Source organism: Mercenaria mercenaria, chromosome 11 (assembly GCF_021730395.1).
Source record: "Mercenaria mercenaria strain notata chromosome 11, MADL_Memer_1, whole genome shotgun sequence".
Lineage (NCBI taxonomy): Eukaryota > Metazoa > Mollusca > Bivalvia > Venerida > Veneridae > Mercenaria > Mercenaria mercenaria.
This window is the reverse complement of record NC_069371.1, coordinates 28,229,354-28,249,262: the sequence shown is the minus strand read 5'-3', so window position 1 is coordinate 28,249,262 and position 19,909 is coordinate 28,229,354. Positions and strand designations below refer to the sequence as shown.

At 36.1% G+C, this 19,909-nt stretch overlaps 1 protein-coding gene and 1 long non-coding RNA gene across 3 annotated transcripts in view; one reads left to right on the top strand and one right to left on the bottom strand.

The window, feature by feature from the left end:
* Nucleotides 1–11,816, top strand: part of LOC123532080 (ras-like GTP-binding protein RHO) — a 34,860-nt gene extending 23,044 nt beyond the window's left edge. For both annotated transcript variants that reach the window (XM_053518800.1, XM_045313436.2), the window contains 3 exons: nucleotides 9,920–10,029; nucleotides 10,626–10,757; nucleotides 11,110–11,816. In XM_053518800.1, coding sequence (XP_053374775.1) covers nucleotides 9,920–10,029; nucleotides 10,626–10,757; nucleotides 11,110–11,355 — 488 coding nt within the window. In that variant the 3' untranslated portion in view covers nucleotides 11,356–11,816. The remainder of the gene's footprint in view (nucleotides 1–9,919; nucleotides 10,030–10,625; nucleotides 10,758–11,109) is intronic.
* Nucleotides 11,817–17,050: 5,234 nt separating this feature from the next.
* On the bottom strand, nucleotides 17,051–19,128 carry LOC123532966 (uncharacterized). The gene is made up of 2 exons (XR_006682783.2): nucleotides 17,453–19,128; nucleotides 17,051–17,181 (listed from the first exon to the last, which is right to left on the bottom strand). It is a non-coding gene; the product is annotated as an uncharacterized LOC123532966 (long non-coding RNA).
* Nucleotides 19,129–19,909: the final 781 nt, after the last annotated feature.

Sequence of the window (19,909 nt, the reverse complement as noted above, 5' to 3'; positions counted from 1 at the left end):
ACTTAATTTGCGCTAATAAGTGTTAATTGGCATTCACCGAGTTTCTGATATTATCTCTTTTTTTAATTTGCAGGTAGAAAAAAAAGTTAGAAATTGTCAGACTCAGTGGATTCCCAGGCTAGGTTCCATATTTTTACAAGTTGACAATTAGACGGTACTTTCTTTGGAAAAGTAACAGAGTGGTCATGAATAAGGGCCGTTGTGTTTGTTAGCGTTTTTTACCTTCAAGCCTTTTTTGTTGTGAAATTTTCAGAAAATCTATAGCATCCCGTTTCAGATTTTCAGAGAGAGCTATAAACAGCAATTTGCTGCAGGTTTTAACCTCAAAAAGGAATGGTCTAGTATGGCATGTCAAACGGTGCTAAATTATATATGTATGTTATTATTATTGTATGTCTGTTATTTTTATTCAATGTCGTGTCATTAATATTCTAAAATTTGCTATTGTTATTGTATATGTCGTTATTCTTATGGTATGTTCGATATTCTTATGGTAAAAGTCATTATTGTTATTCTATGTTTCGTTATTGTTATTGTATCTTTGATATTGTTATTCAATGTCATGTCATTCATATTCTAATTAAAGGCGTATGCTAGAATTTCACCATTTTTCCCCAATAACAGATTTTGTTCATATTTCATATATTGTTAGTTCATTCTATATGTAACTTAAAAATAAAAAGAAATATGGGTGTCACCGACTTCCTTTTCATTTTATTTCAGATTATAATGCATGACCACGGTACAAGTGTATGTTGAAATCTAGAGCGTGTCTGCCATAAAATATAAGATCAAGGAATCAAATAAATGATTCATGAAGTATAACTGCTAGTCAAATCTCATTAGACATGATTATTTACCTTCAAAACAAAAAGAAATTTTAATGAAATTCAAGAAATAGTTGCATGACACTTGTGTGTTGTTGTTGTTTTCTAAGTCCAAAAAGCATCATAATTATGAAATACTGTATATTTCCTTTAGCAGTTAATATTTTCAAATCTACATAAAGGAATTTGATTAAACTTGCAAGAATAGCAGAATATAATGTTTACTTTTGAAATATAAAAAGAAAAAGGGTGGTCACCGAATTAGATTTTTCACATTTTCATTTTGAATTATTATCCCTTTATGATACTGGTTTGTGATCTTCATGCAGAGAAATAAAAAAAAACATTATAAATCCAAAGTAGTCATAAATACTGGTCAGACTCCAAACGATTGCAAACAAGTATTCATAAAGAAACGTCAAGTGGGTCAAATGTAACTCATAATTTTAAACTTTAGAGACTAAAATCTTTGGAAATATGTGAAAAAGTGCGAGGAGATATCTACCTCGACACCGGTTTCAGCCTATGACACTGCAATGACAGAAACAAAAACTCAAAACTTACGTTCAAAAATATCAGCGAGACAATTGTATGCTTTAATGTCAACATAAATTCATTATCAGACCTGTTATCTTTACAAATACATTTCATATGTACATGTACCAGAAAACGTTCCCAACAAACTTCATCGGAGATGTCCTTACATAAATACGCACAATAAGCTCGGGCGTGACGGGACTGTGACAGTCAAACGTTATTACGCTGTCCCGAAACATACATCCTATTATTTGGATTTGTTTTGGATCATGCATTAGAAATAAACACAGCGATTGTCCGAATATCCAAAAGCATGCAACTTTACCGGAAACGGTGAGCCATGCGATTTCTGCCTCGTGAAAATTTTATCTTGCGTACGCCTTTAAGAATTGAATGCTGTTTTCTGTGTCCTGAAACGTACATACTATCATTTCGACTAGTTTTGACCAAGCGTTGAAAATAAACTTTACCGGAAACGGTGTCGTAATCGGTGCGTCATGCGAGTTCTGCCTCGTGAAAATTTTATCTAGCATACGCCTTTAAGTGTTACCATTATTATTGTATATGTCGTTATTCTTATTGTATGTTCGATATTCTTATGGTAAAAGTCATTATTGTTATTCTATATTTCGTTATTCTTATTGTATCTTTGATATTGTTATTCAATGTCGATTCATACATATTCTAAGTGTTACCATTGTTATTCTATATGTCGTTATCCTTATTGTATGTTCGATATTCTTATTGTAAAAGACGTTATTGTTGTTGTATATTCATTATTGTTTTTGTAAGCTTGATATTTTTATTGTATGTGCGATTTCCCGCGATATAAATAGCACAGCGACGCTGTACAAATACAATCACATAACATAGAATAAGAATGACACGTTTTGTAAATAGAATCGTCAGATATTGAACAACAATGATGACTTTTACCATGATAAGAATATCGAACATACAATAAGGATAACGACATATAGAATAACAATGGTAACACTTAGAATATGAATGAATCGACATTGATTTTTACCTAGTGATGTCACTTTGAGCAATAGATTATATAGGAAATTTACTAATTCAAAGGCTATAACTCTGGTGTGGCCGAGTGATATTTCTAACAAAACCACAGGTGCAAAACTTCACATGCTGAATAATGCACATGTAATGTGTCATAACCCTTGGCCAAATACTTTTTGAGATACATGCGACACAAACTTAAGCCCTTTTCATACACATTTTTGACTAAGCCGAGGGCCATAATTCTGGTCTGGCTTTGTGAGATCCTAATTAAGTTGCCAGGCGCATAGTTCTTGTGCTGAATAACAATACTGTGAGGTTTGATGACTCTGGGTCAAATTATTTTTGAGATATGCACAACACAAATTCACACGGACGGACGGACAGACAAGGGCAGCTCTAAGTGTCCCCCATTCCCCCCCCCCCCCCCCACCCCCACACACACAAAGAAAAAGAAAAATAATGAATAAACAAATGTGAGGGGAGGCACAAAAATGCAAAGGCTGACGAACGTAAATGTTAACGTATATGAGCCGTGCCATGAGAAAACCAACATAGTGGCTTTGCGACCAGCATGGATCCAGACCAGACTGCGCGGATGCGCAGGCTGGTCTGGATCCATGCTGGTTGCATACCCACTATGTTGGCACGGCTCATATATATATATGGGTCATCAAGTGATCTCTTGGCCAAAAGAAGTGCAGTAAACGTGTAGAGGGATGGAGTGGGGCCAGATAAATGCACTTGAATTCAAAACCCCTGCCGCTCTGGCTCTCGAAACCATATAAAAAATATTTTGATGAAGTTCAAGTTCAAAACATTTTCCAGGAAAACACAGCATTTTGAATCCCAAAATCATAACATTGACCCAAATGCTATCATAATTGATCAAAGTACCCAGGGACCTTTCCTGCCCGATTTCACACACTGTTTTGGCAAAATCATATATACAGGCTTAATTACAAGTTCGTTGCTTGGAATGTTTGAAATACTTTTTGCATGCACTAACATAACTATCATAAATTTCTTATCAAACCTCTTGTTCACAGCGAAATCTGAATAACTGAATTAGCAACGACTTTGATACAAGTGTATAGAATTAGTAACAAAATAAGCGAAACAACGTTAAGTGTATGGAACAGAATTAGGGCAAAAACTGCATTGTGCTTTCGTACATCCAATCTTGCGATTTACATATATGTATTTGTGATTCTCTGTTTGTGTATAGGGCGGCTTGACACATAAAGTATGTGCTCTTCACCACTGTACCTATGAGTCGTGCAACATCAAGTTGTAAAAATGAAATGAATGAACTGGCACGCAGAAAAGTGCCATTCAAATATTCCACATGACATTGCAAACACAACCAGCCGTGTCCAACTGTATAAAAACAGTTTGGTTAATTCCGAAAGACACGCATCAACACATCCCGACATGCACCAACAGTAGCCCGATGAACTCCCCGGAAACAATACCAGATAAATTCCCTTGCGAAGAATTAATGGCAAGTTAAGGCCTTTACGCGCGCGCAACGCTCCTTGCCTATCCGGCCCGAATCCGAAGCAACCCCCAAGCAAAACTGTTCACATGTCTTCTTCAAAGTTAATATCTTCCATGAAAAAATGATTATGGAGATTTTTGTAAACCATTTGTTTTAAATCATTATTCATTATTCAGTTTGTGTAAGGACCTGGCTGGATCCTTATTGAAGGTGGGCACCAGTTCAACCGTGTAATCACTATGAATATCGTAGATGATAAGACAAAAGTGTTATGTAGTAATTGTGCTGACCATCTAATCTGTCTTCTGTTCCCAAAAATATTTTATATTATATGTGTCATTGGTTACTTGCATTTGATTCAGATCAAAACGGCTGCTGTTTGCCACCCAAAAAACATCTACTGAGTCAACAAGCAATCTATCCATCCTAATATCCATGTGATCATAAAACAATTCAGGCGGCGAGACCACACCCGAAATCCGAAACCACACTAACCTATATCTCAACCCTAAGACAACAACAACAATCCTCTCCAAATTGTGACAATGCGAGATACTTACCTTAACACAATGAGTGAAACCATTAGGGCACCGCCATAGAACCATGTAAACTAAAATTCCGAATTCCGAGTATGTATCAAATTTTCGTCCGAATTTTGGACAGAATCTCTAATATTTAAACAATTTCAACGACCAAAAGCTTCTAGATCACCCATTCGTCCAGACCCCCGGTCACACCGTACGAACCTCACCTGCCCGAACTAAAATGGACCAAGCAGAAATGCGCCGAACCGCCCCTCCAACATGCAGAGATACACCGCAACATAAAATCAAGCAGAACCAATTACCAAAGCATGTTCCGGATCTTGGAAAACTATCCCGGCAAAAATATCGTCCAAAGGACGTAGCTGACCCCCAAAAAACTCAGACAAGCATCAAATGTCAGTATCTAATCAAAAATTTTAGTTAATATATTAAGAAATAAAGCATACAGTAAAATCTAATTTGAATCATAGAGTGAACAGGTGCTGGAAACAACCGTACGTTGCATCAAACTTCCATATACCTAAAAATGTAAACATGCCCGCAAGATCTCATTCCCAGTTATACACAGTGTTCGTCATTACTAGATGTAAGCGCCCACGACCTTGCCTCCAAACGAACGAAACCAAGCAGAGATGCATCGAAATGCAATAAAATTATATACAGACACCTCTTGGAATACTGAAACAATTTATAAACACCTGATTAACTCCGGAACGTTAGATAAAAACCCGTCGATTACCAAGCCACTACAATCTGACATGCGTCCGAGGTTAGTATCTAATCAAATATTTTCAGTTAATGTATTTAGAGTGAAAATATATGGTATTATCAAATACGGGAGTGTAAACCAGCAGTCCATGAAGCCGAAATGCCAGTTAGAGACAACTGCATTGAAAAACAGCTGGGCACCGTCTTAGAATTATACGACCCCCAAACACATCCGTAATTCAGTGTGCTCGCAAGTCATACAATCACCCGCCATAACTACACACAACGTAGTAGGCTCCCAGAAAAACTCGGGCAAGCGTCAAATGTTAGTACCTAATCAAAATTTTTAGTTGATATATTAAGAATTAAAGCATACCGTACTATCCAATTAGAATCAAACAGTGAACAGCTGCCGGAAACAACCGCACGTTGTATTAAATTACCATACACCCTGAAGATGCCAACATGTTCGCAAGGTCCCATTCTCAGTTATATACAGTGTGCGTCACCACTGGATGTAAGTGCCCATGATTTTGCCTTTAAACGAATGAAACCAAGCAGAGATGCATCGAAATGCACTCAAATCACACAAAGACATCTCGTGGAAATACTTAAGCAATTTACAAACACCTGAGTAACTCCTGAACGCCAGAAAAAGAAAGAAAAAACTCCGTCGATAATCAAGTTACTGTTAACAGACAGGCGTCCGAAGTTAGCTTCTAATCAATTATTTTCAGTTAATGTATTTAGAGTGAAAATACATGGTATTATCAAATACGGGAGTGCAACCTGCGGTCCATGATGCCGAAATGTCAGCCGAAAGACAACTACATTTAAACACAGCTGGGCACCGCCCTAGAATTATATGACTTCCAAATATAACTGTAAGCCGGTGTGTGCGTAAGTTATGTAATACCTCAAACATATTAAAAACAGTTATTTAAATGCCAAAAGGAAAGCATGGTACCGTCTTACACTGCAGCATTATAAACTGTCAGATTTTAACCAGTGTGCGGCATTACTTGTACTCTTGTTCCTGGACTAGATATGGTTATTTCTTAAATAAACTCCCCCTCACCCCTCAAAAAATAAAAAGAATTTGTCTATAAACTATGTGAAATTATATCTACGTTTAACTAAAATAATTTCACGGCTGATCAGTAACTCTCAACCCTTATAATATGACGTTGAAACATGATGACGTCATGAAAGATTCGGAAAATAGACGTATTGTCTGTGTTATATATTCTGGGATAAAAACTGCCAGACCGTACGGAACATCATCACCATTGCAACCCCCTCCCCCCTCCGTTCCCAGGCTCGAGTACCCTAACTGCAAATGGATACTAACCTCTCACATCTACATGGTGAATAATACAACCTGTAGCTCAATTGCTTGCCACCCGGCATTCAAATGGATACTAACCTCTCACATCTACGTGGTGAATAATACAACCTGTAGCTCCATTGCTTGCCACTCGGCATTCAAATGGAGACTGGCCTCTCACATATACGTGGTGAATAATGCCACCTGTAGCTCAATTGCTTGCCACTCGGCATTCAAATGGAGACTGGCCTCTCACATCTACGTGGTGAATAATGCCACCTGTAGCTCAATTGCTTGCCACTCGACATTCAAATGGAGACTGGCCTCTCACATCTACGTGGTGAATAATGCCACCTGTAGCTCAATTGCTTGCCACTCGACATTCAAATGGAGACTGGCCTCTCACATCTACGTGGTGAATAATGCCACCTGTAGCTCAATTGCTTGCCACTCGACATTCAAATGGATACCGATCTCTCACATCTTCGTGGTGAAAAATACCACTAGGCCGGGAGCTATTAATAACAATGCTGGGTTCCAGGCCGGGCGCTATTAATAACAACACTACATGGATAACAAGCCGAGGACTATTAACAATAATACAGTGCTGGGTACCAGACCGAGCGCTTTTAATTAATAGTTATGATTGGTACCTACCCGTGGTATTCAATAAAAATGCAGGGTTTCAGGCCAAGGGCTGTTGATAACAATGCTGATTACCAGGTTAGGGAACATTAATAAACACAGCGGCAGCATGAACAATTTAAACAACATAATTCTGAAAATCTCTGCTAGCAAACCTGTTACATGACTTATTATCAAAACCATATGTCAGTTTGGAAAACAAATTTACTTCAATGTTTAAGTATTTTGGCAGATTCGCTGAATTTCTCTTAATCCTATAAAACCACGTAGATCGTCTGATGCGAGATTTGTCTTTTAGAATCCAAAAGTTGTTCATTTTGTCTTTAGGCAGCAAAAATAATAAGTTCCATGTGTATTTGATTTATTGACTAATTTTTTTGTCAAAGTAAAAACTCTCAGAACATTAAGTAAAGAATGAATATTGCTCAATAAAAACCCGTTCCTACCGGGATTCCAACCAGTAGCAAGGTTTAAGATGCCGATTTCCATACTTAGCCTACTCCCGCACACACATGATCAAAATATCACTTCTTTGCCAAAGTGATAGAATATTTGTGTAATTCTCACGAACATGCAATAAAATCATATCTTTAGCATGTATTTGTAAATAACAAAAATCTGAAATTGCCAATAGCGCACATCCGTAAATATTAACAGACTCAAATTAATTTCATGAGATTTCTCACCGTAAACCTAGAATCGACAGACATTTCTGAACAATAAAGTAGATATCAATCGACTTCTGATCAGATGTTACAGCTTATCATTCACAGATGGAGAAACTATTTTTAGCATCTTATAAGTCCACTGCTTGGCATTAAAATATTCTGGCAGACTCTTTGTTTGACATAAAAAAAATACCTTGACAGACAGACTTAAACTACCTGTTTGACATAAAAATACCCCAATGCACTCATTGTTTGACATAAAAGTATCCCAATACACTCACTGTTTGATAATGAAATACATTAATTCACTCACTGTTTCATAATGAAAAACACTAATATACTCACTGTTTGATAAAGAAAAACACTTTTACACTCACTGTTTGATAATGAAAAACACTGATACACTCACTGTTTGACATAGAATTATCCTAATTCACTCACTGTTTGATACTGAAAAACTCTAATACACTCACTGTTTGATAATGAAAAACACCAATACACTCACTGTTTGATAATGAAAAACACCAATACACTCACTGTTTGATACTGAAAAACACCAATACACTCACTGTTTGATAATGAAAAACACCAATACACTCACTGTTTGATAATGAAAAACACCAATACACTCACTGTTTGATAATGAAAAACACTAATACACTCACTGTTTGACATAGAATATCAAAAATACTCTTACAGTTTGACATAGAAACACATTAATATACTCCACTGTTTATATCATAAATATAATCATAACACATTCATTGTTTGATATAGAAATACACTAATACAATCACTCTTTGACATAGAAATATCCGAATGCAATCATTATTCGAAGTAACTATATTTCAATACACTCACTGTTTGACAAAAAATATCCGCGTAGGGATAACGCATGATTTTTCGTGTTATAACATCTGCAGAATCCCAAAGGATTGGTTGGTGTCCAAGCCCGATAGGGATTCACAAACCAACCTAGCATATTGATGCTGGTCTGGGCCTGTATCCGTCAAGGTTTTAAGCCTGAAATTTAGATTTAGGCTTTAAAATTTGCTGTTTCATTGATAAATAAATACAGATTCTAATGAAACTTTGCATGAACATGTTCTCTGCATTTACAGATAACTCAACAATATTTCATTTGTACAAATTTGATATATAAACAAAGTTATGGCAAACTGAAAGTCTGTCGTTCTTAAAAGTCAATGTTTCAGAATGTGAACATTAATGAATACGGGTCATGTACACTCAAGTTATTCTTCGGCACAAGTCTTAAACCATATAATTTATATGAGGAGTCATACGAACACACAAAATCAACAATAACAAGAACACGTATACAAAAAAAACGAACAAATTTATACCAAAATTCTATGAAAGAGTAGCTTTAAATATGAAACTTTCACTAAGCTTAATAGTTCTAAGCGTAGTAGAACAGATTATTTAACTTGGGATAATGTGTGTTTAAAGTAGAAGGAATTATAATTGACGTAATAGAAGCACGTGCATCTTGTACCGTGCCAAAATATTGTGTCCTAAAGGCAGTAATACCACCCTCACGAATACAAAATAATACGACCGGTAATTTCAGATCATATAAAGACTTAAGACCCTCTGTTCACATATATGTGGCTTTAATGATGCAGATCACCACTGTTACACTTTATAACACAGATCAATGTCTACGAGGTAACAAAAAATAATCAATTTTTATCATTGATTTTCTATATATTACCACAACTAACAACTGCTACTCACTGAACTATAAATTGAGCCGTGCCATGACAAAACCAACATAGTGGGTGTGCGACCAGCATGGATCCAGACCAGCCTGCGCATCCGCGCAGTCTGGTCAGGCTCCATGCTGTTCGCTTTTAAAGCCTATTGGAATTGGAGAAACTGTTAGTGAACAGCATGGATCCTGACCAGACTGCGCAGATGCACAGGCTAGTCTGGATCCATGCTGGTCGCAAAGCCACTATGTTGGTTTTCCCATGGCACGGCTCAATTAATATTGCCTAAACACAACTCTTTAAAGCACTGTCCTTTACCTTTTATTTACAATTTATTTTAGACCACAAACCGCGCGTTACTCTTGCTTAAATACGAAAAAGTTGATATAGAAACTTCATTTTGTTTTGCAGGGAAAGACGAATACAGCCGTGTCCGTCCAATATCATATAACGACGCCGACATCATTCTATTGTGCTATTCCGTCGGTGTCCCACAGTCTCTAGAAAGAGTCGTAACAAAGGTAAGTTGCCATATTTGGTTCACTATGCTTAATTTGAAGAAGGTCGATAAAATACCCGCTTTTGTTTAGTTGTCTAACTGCACTTAAATTGAAATAAATATCAACATAATAAGGTTAAGGTTCTAGAAATTTTATATATCCGTTTACAAAACGAATGAAATGAAATGGGCTTAGCGGAGCTGCCAATTTTTTCATTTACGCTTTACATTGCACATGCGAAAAGGAAATATGTTATTTATTGACTGCCATAGTCACTCCAAGTCTATTTTAGCTGCAGCAACACAGCTGTAAAGCTTGTTCTCTTAGCTGAAGAGGCCAAACTAGTTCGCTCGGTCCATGGGACACAAAGCCGTCAATGTTTAGGTTCCGGTAGAGGCGAATGGTCTCCGTGGCGATTTGACAGTATATCTGAAGACGTTTTATGTTTTTCAGGGAAGTTGTCACCTACTTGCATAGAACAAAATTAGTACTGGTATAAAGTCCAGTTAAGACCGACATCGCAGAATTAAAATAATTCTGAAAATAAAAATGGTGTTAGTTTTGCAAACAATAATTGAAAGATGTTTTACCGATTTCAACCTTTGACATTTCTTCAGTGGTATCCTGAAATCCGCGAGAACTGCCCAAATCAGCCAATTATACTGGTTGGCTGTCAGAAAGATCTCAGAGAAAACAACTCCACAGAGAAATTAAAGAAGAAAGATCCCAACTTTGTCTCATACGAACAGGTAAATTAGTACATAAATTTGTAGAAAGGCGAGCAGGAAAAATCCTGCAGCAAAACATATAAGATTATTAATCATGTCGACGAAGAGAGCTTTATCAGTTCACAATGAATGTCTTTATAATACCTTCATGAATTTACTTTTTTGCACCTCCTTGTCATATCTGCACCCTGCTGTTTTGAACTCAACGTTATGTGAAGCCGGAATATAAAACAAAGAATGTAGGTAAATGTGCGTTTAATCTACAGTACTGTTACTCACACTCGAACTATCACACAGTCCGGCTGAAATCGAGTTTGACAAAAGGCGTTTTTGATCAACTGCTTAAGCTCTGACATGTGCTCTATAATTTCAGGGAGTAAAAACTGCAAAAATTATCGACGCTGTGATGTATTCCGAAGTGTCCGCAAAAACTTCAAACAAAAGTGTAAAGGACGTTATTGAAGTTGCGGCCATGTCTTCCGCCGGATGTAAACTAGAGAAGAAAAGTTCTACCTTCAGACGCAGGAGAGCTTCTTTCCAGCGGAAGCGCTTCAGTGAGATAGGAGATGCAAAAAGAGTGCTAAGGAACGAGGCTGCTAAAAGTTGTGCAGTTATGTGAAAAATATAATCCCATTTCGATTTAATTAAACATTAACAAATTCTGCAGTTCGAAGGGTGTATATATATCCTACATAATGCAGGGTTGGTTAATTTGCATATTACCAGCATATAGCGTCTTAGTAAAGCTATAAATAGCACCATTTAATGAACATGCAGAATATTTATGTCACGTGGTATTCATAACCAGAACGATGGGATAGATAGAACGAACAAAGCCTTGCAATTACTAATCACCCTGCCAGTAGAAAAATACAAAAAATGGTTCTGCTTAGAATGCATTTTGAAAACTAGTTTTTACGAAATAAGCCAGAAAATGAGTTTTTTTGTAAAGTATTTCTTTGTGAATGATCCATTGAGAAATCTTGTTGTTTATGTTATAAGATGTTTTTGTCTTTTTTTAAATCATGTGTACATTTCATATATTAAACAAGACAATAAAATGATATATCTTAAATTGTTGACAGAATCTGTGTGTTTGCTCCAATTATCAGCATACCAACTGATTCAGAAAAAAGTTTTGAAGTCTCCGTTGTTACGGTCTATCTGATCTGAAACCCCGGTTTGAAACTCCTACGGGGTTAATAATTATTTTTAATTATCCAATCCCGAATAAGCTTGCAGGTCGGCGGCTCTATACAGGTTCATATCCGAGTCTGAGAGGGGTATCTTTGCAATATGTGCACAATAAAAGCTGGAAAGTGACAAGAGGTGAAAGTCATGTGATTCGAATGAGCGCCCTTCAGCACCGGTCAAGACGACCGGAACACTTTCCACTTCCGTGGAAGAGGAAAAAGAGAACAAATGCACATGCTTGAAATCGTTATTCAAGATCACGTCAAAACTTTACATATATACTTTCTTAATTCTTAATTAATGTCAATAGGTAGACTAGAGATTTTTTCACGAAAAATGTATGTCTCCCGGCTACCACTTAATGCAGACATTGTAAATAGCCACAAGTAAAGGCATAACTCCTATGAAAATCACTGAGTCATAACATTCCAACGACATACACAATTAGGCTTGGCACTGATCACACTTGTAAAGTTTGGTGGAATTTCAACCAGTGACATGGAGGAAGTAGCACAAACAACATAGAATCTGCATGAAAATCACTGAACCATAACATTCCAACGACATACACAATTAGGCTTGGCACTGATCACACTTGTAAAGTTTGGTGGAATTTCAACCAGTGACATAGAGGAAGTAGCACAAACAACATAGAATGAAAATCACTGAACCATAACATTCCAACGACATACACAATTAGGACAAACAACATAGAATTCGACAAATAAATGGTCCAAACTCCTTTGAAAATCATTATACTGGAACATGTCAATGATATACATGTATGTATAACTACGCTTCATACTGATCAATCGCGAGGTTTGGTGACATTCAGGACAATTGTACACGGCAAGAAGAGTAAATATTGCACAATAAGACAAATCAAGGGGCATAACTCTTCTGAAAATTAAACATCAGGAACACTAGGCTTGGCTCTTATACCTTCTTTAAGGTTTAATCTGGCCAATGGTGTTGGAAAAGTTGCCAAAACATCATAAAATTGGAAAAAAGGACCATAACTCCGCTGAAAATCACTGCACGACATGCACAACTGAGCTTGGAAATAATCATGCCGAAAATTTGCACTGTTAGGCTTTTTATATTTTTTTATTTGTTTGATATAGTTGTGACATTTCAAAATACAAAAAAAAGTCCATACCTCCAAAAATAGCATCTCCCATTAAAACGTCAGGTTTATTTAAACGGTACAATTTGTACATACACAGCTAAATTGTGTACACATAGTAGCTTTGGTCTTTTCCTACTTTGTATATGTTTTTATTCCAATTCGACGAAGAAATACCCACGTTATAGTTCAGAAAATCATGATCAAACTCTTCTACCAAAACGTATATCAAAAAACAAGCTATTGTCGAAATGTCTTGTCAATGTCGTAGAGTAAAATAGCGGATGTGTAAATCCTTGAATGTTTTGGTTGTTTTATTTAAAATAATTCCGTTAACAAAATGCATCGCGCCAGGAGTATTAAAAATGCAATTATCTCTATGCTAATGGTCATTCAAAGAGTAATATTTAGACAATACATTTTTTTCAGTTAAACAATGTATATAATACTTTTACATGTTTCAAAACATAGTTTTAATAATCAAGAGTAAAATTTAATATAGCTGCTTCCTTGCATCAATAGTCATAGATCTACATGATATAATTCAACACAAATAATTCTCATGTCCTTATCATACTTACAATAGTATTAAAAAAAATGTTCAATTTCAAATGAAAGCAAAATGCTCTGCACATTATACTAAGCAATGTAGTTTTTGAAGAGAACAAAAAACAAATAGTCTACAGACAATTATGAATACCTTGTTGATATTCTGAACAGTTCAAAAATAGATTTGTGATAAAAGATGGCACAGATTTTAAGACTAAAATGATCATTTCACATAACAATCTGAAAAAAAAATCTTACGTAACAGTTTATATTCCTTTCTGCGACAAAAGTCCATACCTCCAAAAATAGCATCTGCTATTAAAACGTCAGGTTTATTTAAACGGTACAATTTGACCATACACAGCTAAATTGTGTACACGTAGTAGCTTTGGTCTTTTCCTACTTTGTATATGTTTATTTATTCCAATTCGACGAAGAAATACCCACGTTATAGTTCAGAAAATCATGATCAAACTCTTCTACCAGAACGTATCAAAAACAAGCTATTGTCGAAATGTCTTGTCAATGTCGTAGAGCAAATAGCGGATGTGTAAATCCTTGAATGTTTTGGTTGTTTTATTTAGAATAATTCTGTTAACAAAATGCATCGCGTCAGGAGTATTAAAAGTGCAATTATCTCTATGCTAATGGTCATTCAAAGAGTAATATTTTAACAATACATTTTTTCAAGTTAAACAATGTATATAATACATGTACATACATCGACATGTTTTAAAACATAGTTTTAATAATCAAGAGTAAAATTCAATATAGCTGCTTCCTTGCATCAATAGTCATAGATCTACATAATATAATTCAACACAAATAATTCTCATGTCCTTATCATACAAAAAATGTTCAATTTCAAATGAAAGCAAAATGCTCTGCACATTATACTAAGCAATGTAGTTTTTGAAGAGAACAAAAAACAAATAGTCTACAGACAATTATGAATACCTTGTTGATATTCTGAACAGTTCAAAAATAGATTTGTGATAAAAGATGGCACAGATTTTAAGACTAAAATGATCATTTCACATAACAATCTAAAAAAACTCTTACGTAACAGTATATATTCCTATCTGCGACTAAATGCAAAAATAATAATGATGGATAGAAGGAATAGAGACAGAAGAAGCTACGGTCCGAGAGATAGAAGAACTGATAGAAGAGCTTACTTGGATAAAGAGAAAGATATCATAGGGATTACAGAGACAGTAGAGATAGAAGAGAACAATTTGAAGGAAGAAGCTATAGTGATTATGAATATGAAAGAGAACATACTCCAACAGTGAAGGTAAGGATAACGCTAGAACAGCAAAGGACAAAGAATATGGACGGCACAACAGAGGTAATGAAAAAAAATACAGAGGAACAATGAGAATGAAGATAGGATGAGTTCTTTAAAGTCAAAGGTATCTATATCGGGAGAGGGTGTAGATAGGATACAATGGAAAACAAGAAAGCTCCAAGAAAACAACCTTTATCACAGAATAGTGGGAAATAATAACATCGGAGACAGTGCAATAGAAGGAAAGCATACAACCGGCGTAGTCGATACTGGTTCAATGATAACAACGATGCCAGTTGAATTTCACAGCTCCGAAACCACAGTTACTATCAATTGACGATTTTAATCTTTAGATCACTTTGTCCGAAGTCTAAAAATGCTCACGGACTATTCTAGAATTGGCCTGCGCGTTTTCAAAATTCCAAATGGAATTTTTTAAAATGCGCAGGGCAATTCTAGGACTTTCCGTATTCTCACATTGCGCATAATATATGCAAATGTCCACTTCATGCTGATGATGTATAGAAAGTTTCATTTCATTTAGATGGAACCTGTATGCGAAGCTGATGTAGTTGTAGTATTTCAAAGTCCAGAAAGCGCCATAACATTAGAAATGTAATCGGACATCAAATCCTGACAGTAAACGAAAGTTCACTTCACGATGATGAAGTATACCAAGTTTCATTTCAATTTGATGAAAACTTTAGGAGTTGTGTTTGCAAAGAAGTGTGACAGACGGAGAGACGATCAGTTTAAACACTAAATGCCTCCCGGGTCTTCGACACCGGGGGCATGAAAATCTACATTAGACCAACGCATAAGACCACCCTGCCACTTATAATTTTGATATAGGTAGGAAAATAAACCGTAAAATGCAGTTCTGGCTTTCTGAAAATATTTCATTTCGTCTCTTTATAGTTTGAACAAAAGTAAAGGAGGAGACACTATTGTTTTCTTCTAATTTTAATAATGTTGACATTGACCTTGTGCAAGCGCATATGCACGTCTGTCCAAGTTTCATCAATGTTTGTGAAATAAATATCCATGAAGAGGTTTAGGAGATATCGAACGGACACGGACACGTAAAGACAGACTGACAGAGAGTCACGAAGGATAAAAAAATATACAAACTTGTGAATTTCACACAATCAACATATTTTACTATGCTTACAGGTTTATTTATTGTTCATACAACGAACTTAAACAAATATATCATATAAAAACAAACAGATCTCATTTTACTTGATTTCAGTAAAGCATTTGACAAGGTCAGTCACCTAAAATTACTATATAAACTACAAGAGTGCGGCGTTAACAAACAGGTTATCACATGGATAAGGTCCTTCCTGATTGGCAGAACGCAGTCAGTACTCGTGGACGGAATGAAACCCGACGAAGTAGCTGTCACATCAGGTGTCCCTCAAGGCTCAGTCCTTGGCCCTCTCTTATTCCTATTATACATTTACCTCAGTCCTTACAATCACAAGTCAGGTTATTTGCAGATGACATCGCAGTTTACCTCACAATCTCTAAAGAACAAGACTGCGTAACACTACAGCAGGACCACATTTTACACGGTCAAATCCTGGAAGTGGTTTCCAGTGCAAAGTATCTAGGGGTAGATAGGGGTAGATATAGCAAATGATCTCTCCTGGAACACACATGTAGATAGAATCACAAACAATGCAAACAAATCACTGGGTTTCCTACGCTGAAACCTCCCGGTCAAAAACCAAAATTTTAAAGAAACCTCCTACAAGACTCTAGTTAGGCCACACACACAAAGAAACATACATAAAATAGAAATGGTGCAAAAAAGAGCTGCCAGGTGGGTAAAGGGTCAATATTCATATTATGATAGTGTAACAAACATGTTAAATGATCTCAGTTGGCAGACACTCGAGGACAGGCGGACAATTGTTAGACTTTCCCCAGTAGGCATTTGACGTCGGTTAGACGTCGTATAGACGTCGGACCCCGACGTCGGATTAACGTTGGATTTTGGTTGGATTTGCAAACCGTTTAGACGTCGGATCCTGACGTTGGCTAGACGTCGCAATCCGATCATTTTCCAACCTAAATCTAACCACTTTTCAACCAAAATCTGACCAAATTTTCAACGTAATTTGCAATCAAACAAGTAATCAACACATGTATTTTATCATCTTTATTTCATATTATGGCGACGTAAGTCTAATACAATAAGTCCAAAAAGTAATGCAGTAATTGAAACTTTCAAGTTTCGTCATTTTTGTATGAATCTTCAACTCCGCCAACATTTCCACCTGAAATGTATATAAAAATTTGACAGTTTCATTATTTAACATATACAAATATACTAGTGCTATTACTTAGAGCATAATTAATACGTGCCAAACAAATATGTAATATTTTAAATTCTATGAAAAAAATATTCTATAACTTCGTAAAATGTAATTAAATGAAATTGCTTTTTAAAGTAACAAACAAAAATAAGTCAATTTTTTAAAAAAAAATACGGAATATAAATCAATATAACTTTTAAAATAAGTATAATTTTTAAAAATCTTTACTCACGTTGCGGATCCTTCCCTTTGTGTAAAGTATTTATAAACTTGCTCTATCTTATCCCAATAAATATCAAATTACAGGAAGACTGTGTAAACCGATGCAGGCTTATCTCGCGAATGTGTGACTAATAGACAACATGTGTAGAAGAGAAGATCTAGTATGTGAATTTAGAACAAGAGGGCCATGAAGGCCCTGTATCGCTCACCTGACCTATTGACCTAAAGATCATCAAGATTAACATTCTGACCAAGTTTCATCAAGATATGTTCATAAATGTGGCCTCTACAGTGTTAACTAGCTTTTCTTTTGATTTGACCCCGTGACCTAGTTTTTGACCCAACATGACCCAGATTTGAACTTGACCTAAAGATCATCAAGTTTAATATTCTGACTAAGTTTCATGAAGATATAGTCATAAATGTGGCCTCTACAGTGTTAACAAGCTTTTCCTTTGATTTAACCTAGTGACCTAGTTTTTTACCGAAGCTGACCCAGGTTTAAACCTGACCTAAAGAGCATCAAGATAAACATTCTGACCAAGTTTCTTTAAGATATGGTCATAAATGTGGCCTCTACAGTGTTAACTAGCTTTTCCTTTGATTTGACCAGGTGACCTAGTTTTTAATCCTACATGACCCAGATTCAAACTGGACCTTAAGATCATCAATATTAACATTCTGACCAAGTTTCATGAAGATATAGTCATAAATGTGGCCTCTACAGTGTTAACAAGCTTTTCCTTTGATTTGACCTGGTGACCTAGTTTTTGACCCCAGATGACCCAATATCGAACTCATCCAAGATTTTATGGAGGGTAACATTCTGACCAAGTTTCATTAAGATTGGGCCAAAAATGTGACCTCTAGAGTGTTAACAAGCTTTTCCTTTGATTTGACCTGGTGACCTAGTTTTTGACCCCAGATGACCGAATATCAAACTCGTCCAAGACTTTATGGAGGGTAACATTCTGGCCAAGTTTCATTAAGATTGGGTCAAAATTGTGACCTCAAGAGTGTCAACAAGCTTTTCCTTTGATTTGACCTGGTGACCTAGTTTTTGAACCCAGATGACCCAATATCGAACTCGTCCAAGATTTTATGGAGGGTAACATTCTGACCAAGTTTCATTAAGATTGGGCCAAAAATGTGACCTCTAGAGTGTTAACAGTCAAATTGTTGACGACGGACGGACGGACGGACGACGGACGACGACGGACGCCGGACACAGGGTGATCACTAAAGCTCACCTTTGAGCACTTCGTGCTCAGGTGAGCTAATAATTTATACATGTGTATAGAATGCATTTTTATCTTGAACAGTTTAAAGTTCGTGAAAAAATCCGTCTCCGAAAATAGACAATCTCATGCGATATTGTAACATAATTAATATAATGTTTGTTGTGAGAATGAACTATTATTAATAAGCGCACGTCCAGGCCTTTATGAAAACAAGTAAATATCTTTAAACTATACTAGCAAAATTATACCAGTTAGTTTTATAACTAAAAACATTTATCAGACTTTCTATCCAACCTAATTCCATCGTCTTCTAGACGTCTAAATCTGACGTCTATTAGACGTCGTGGATATGACGTTGGTTAGACGTTGGATTCAGGTCGCCGACGTCGCGACCAAAATCCAACGTCTAACCAACGTCGGTACGACGTCAGGTGTTTACTGGGTCATGTTTTACAAAATCGTTCATGGTTACGTAGCTATTCCAATCCCTCCGTATCTAGTACAGCCATTGAGACGAACACGTCATATGCACGACCACTCCCTTAGGCAGATCTATACAAACATTAATGTTTTAAGTTCTCTTTCTTTCCATACACCGTTACCCTATGGAATCAGCTGCCACCCCTGATCGTTAATCAGCCTGATCCTGAACATTTCAGACATGCTGTTAACGCATCCCACTACTATTAAGTGACTACACCCTGTTTTATCCTGATTTTACTCTTGTTAATACAGTTTTATCTTGCACTATCATCCTTTTGACATCTTACTGTCATTCTTTTAACTTTTATTCTTGCACAGACGCGCACCTGCTAGTTATACCCGAAAGGGGCGCCAAGCAGTATACATACATACATACAAACATACATACATACATATAAATAAAATTGAAATATTAACATAACTATTAAACAAATTTAATGTAGGCCAAAGCACATGAGTTTTCGTGTAACACCATTTACTGAATTCTGTGAAAGTCCGGAAAAATATATATGAACGCAAGTCTATCAAAGTTTTCAACAATATTATGTTTTATTATGTAATATTACGTGATCAGCTTGAATGCATGGAAATGTCCTCGCACTGCCTCTGGCGTTGACGTTATTTCCTTTAAACTGTTTAAGAGTCATAATAACCATTTTTGTGTAGCCCATATTAATACAAGCTGATGGAATTATGTATATTGTTTTGTAAAAATAAATATTTGTGTGAGAGCCGAGAGGTAA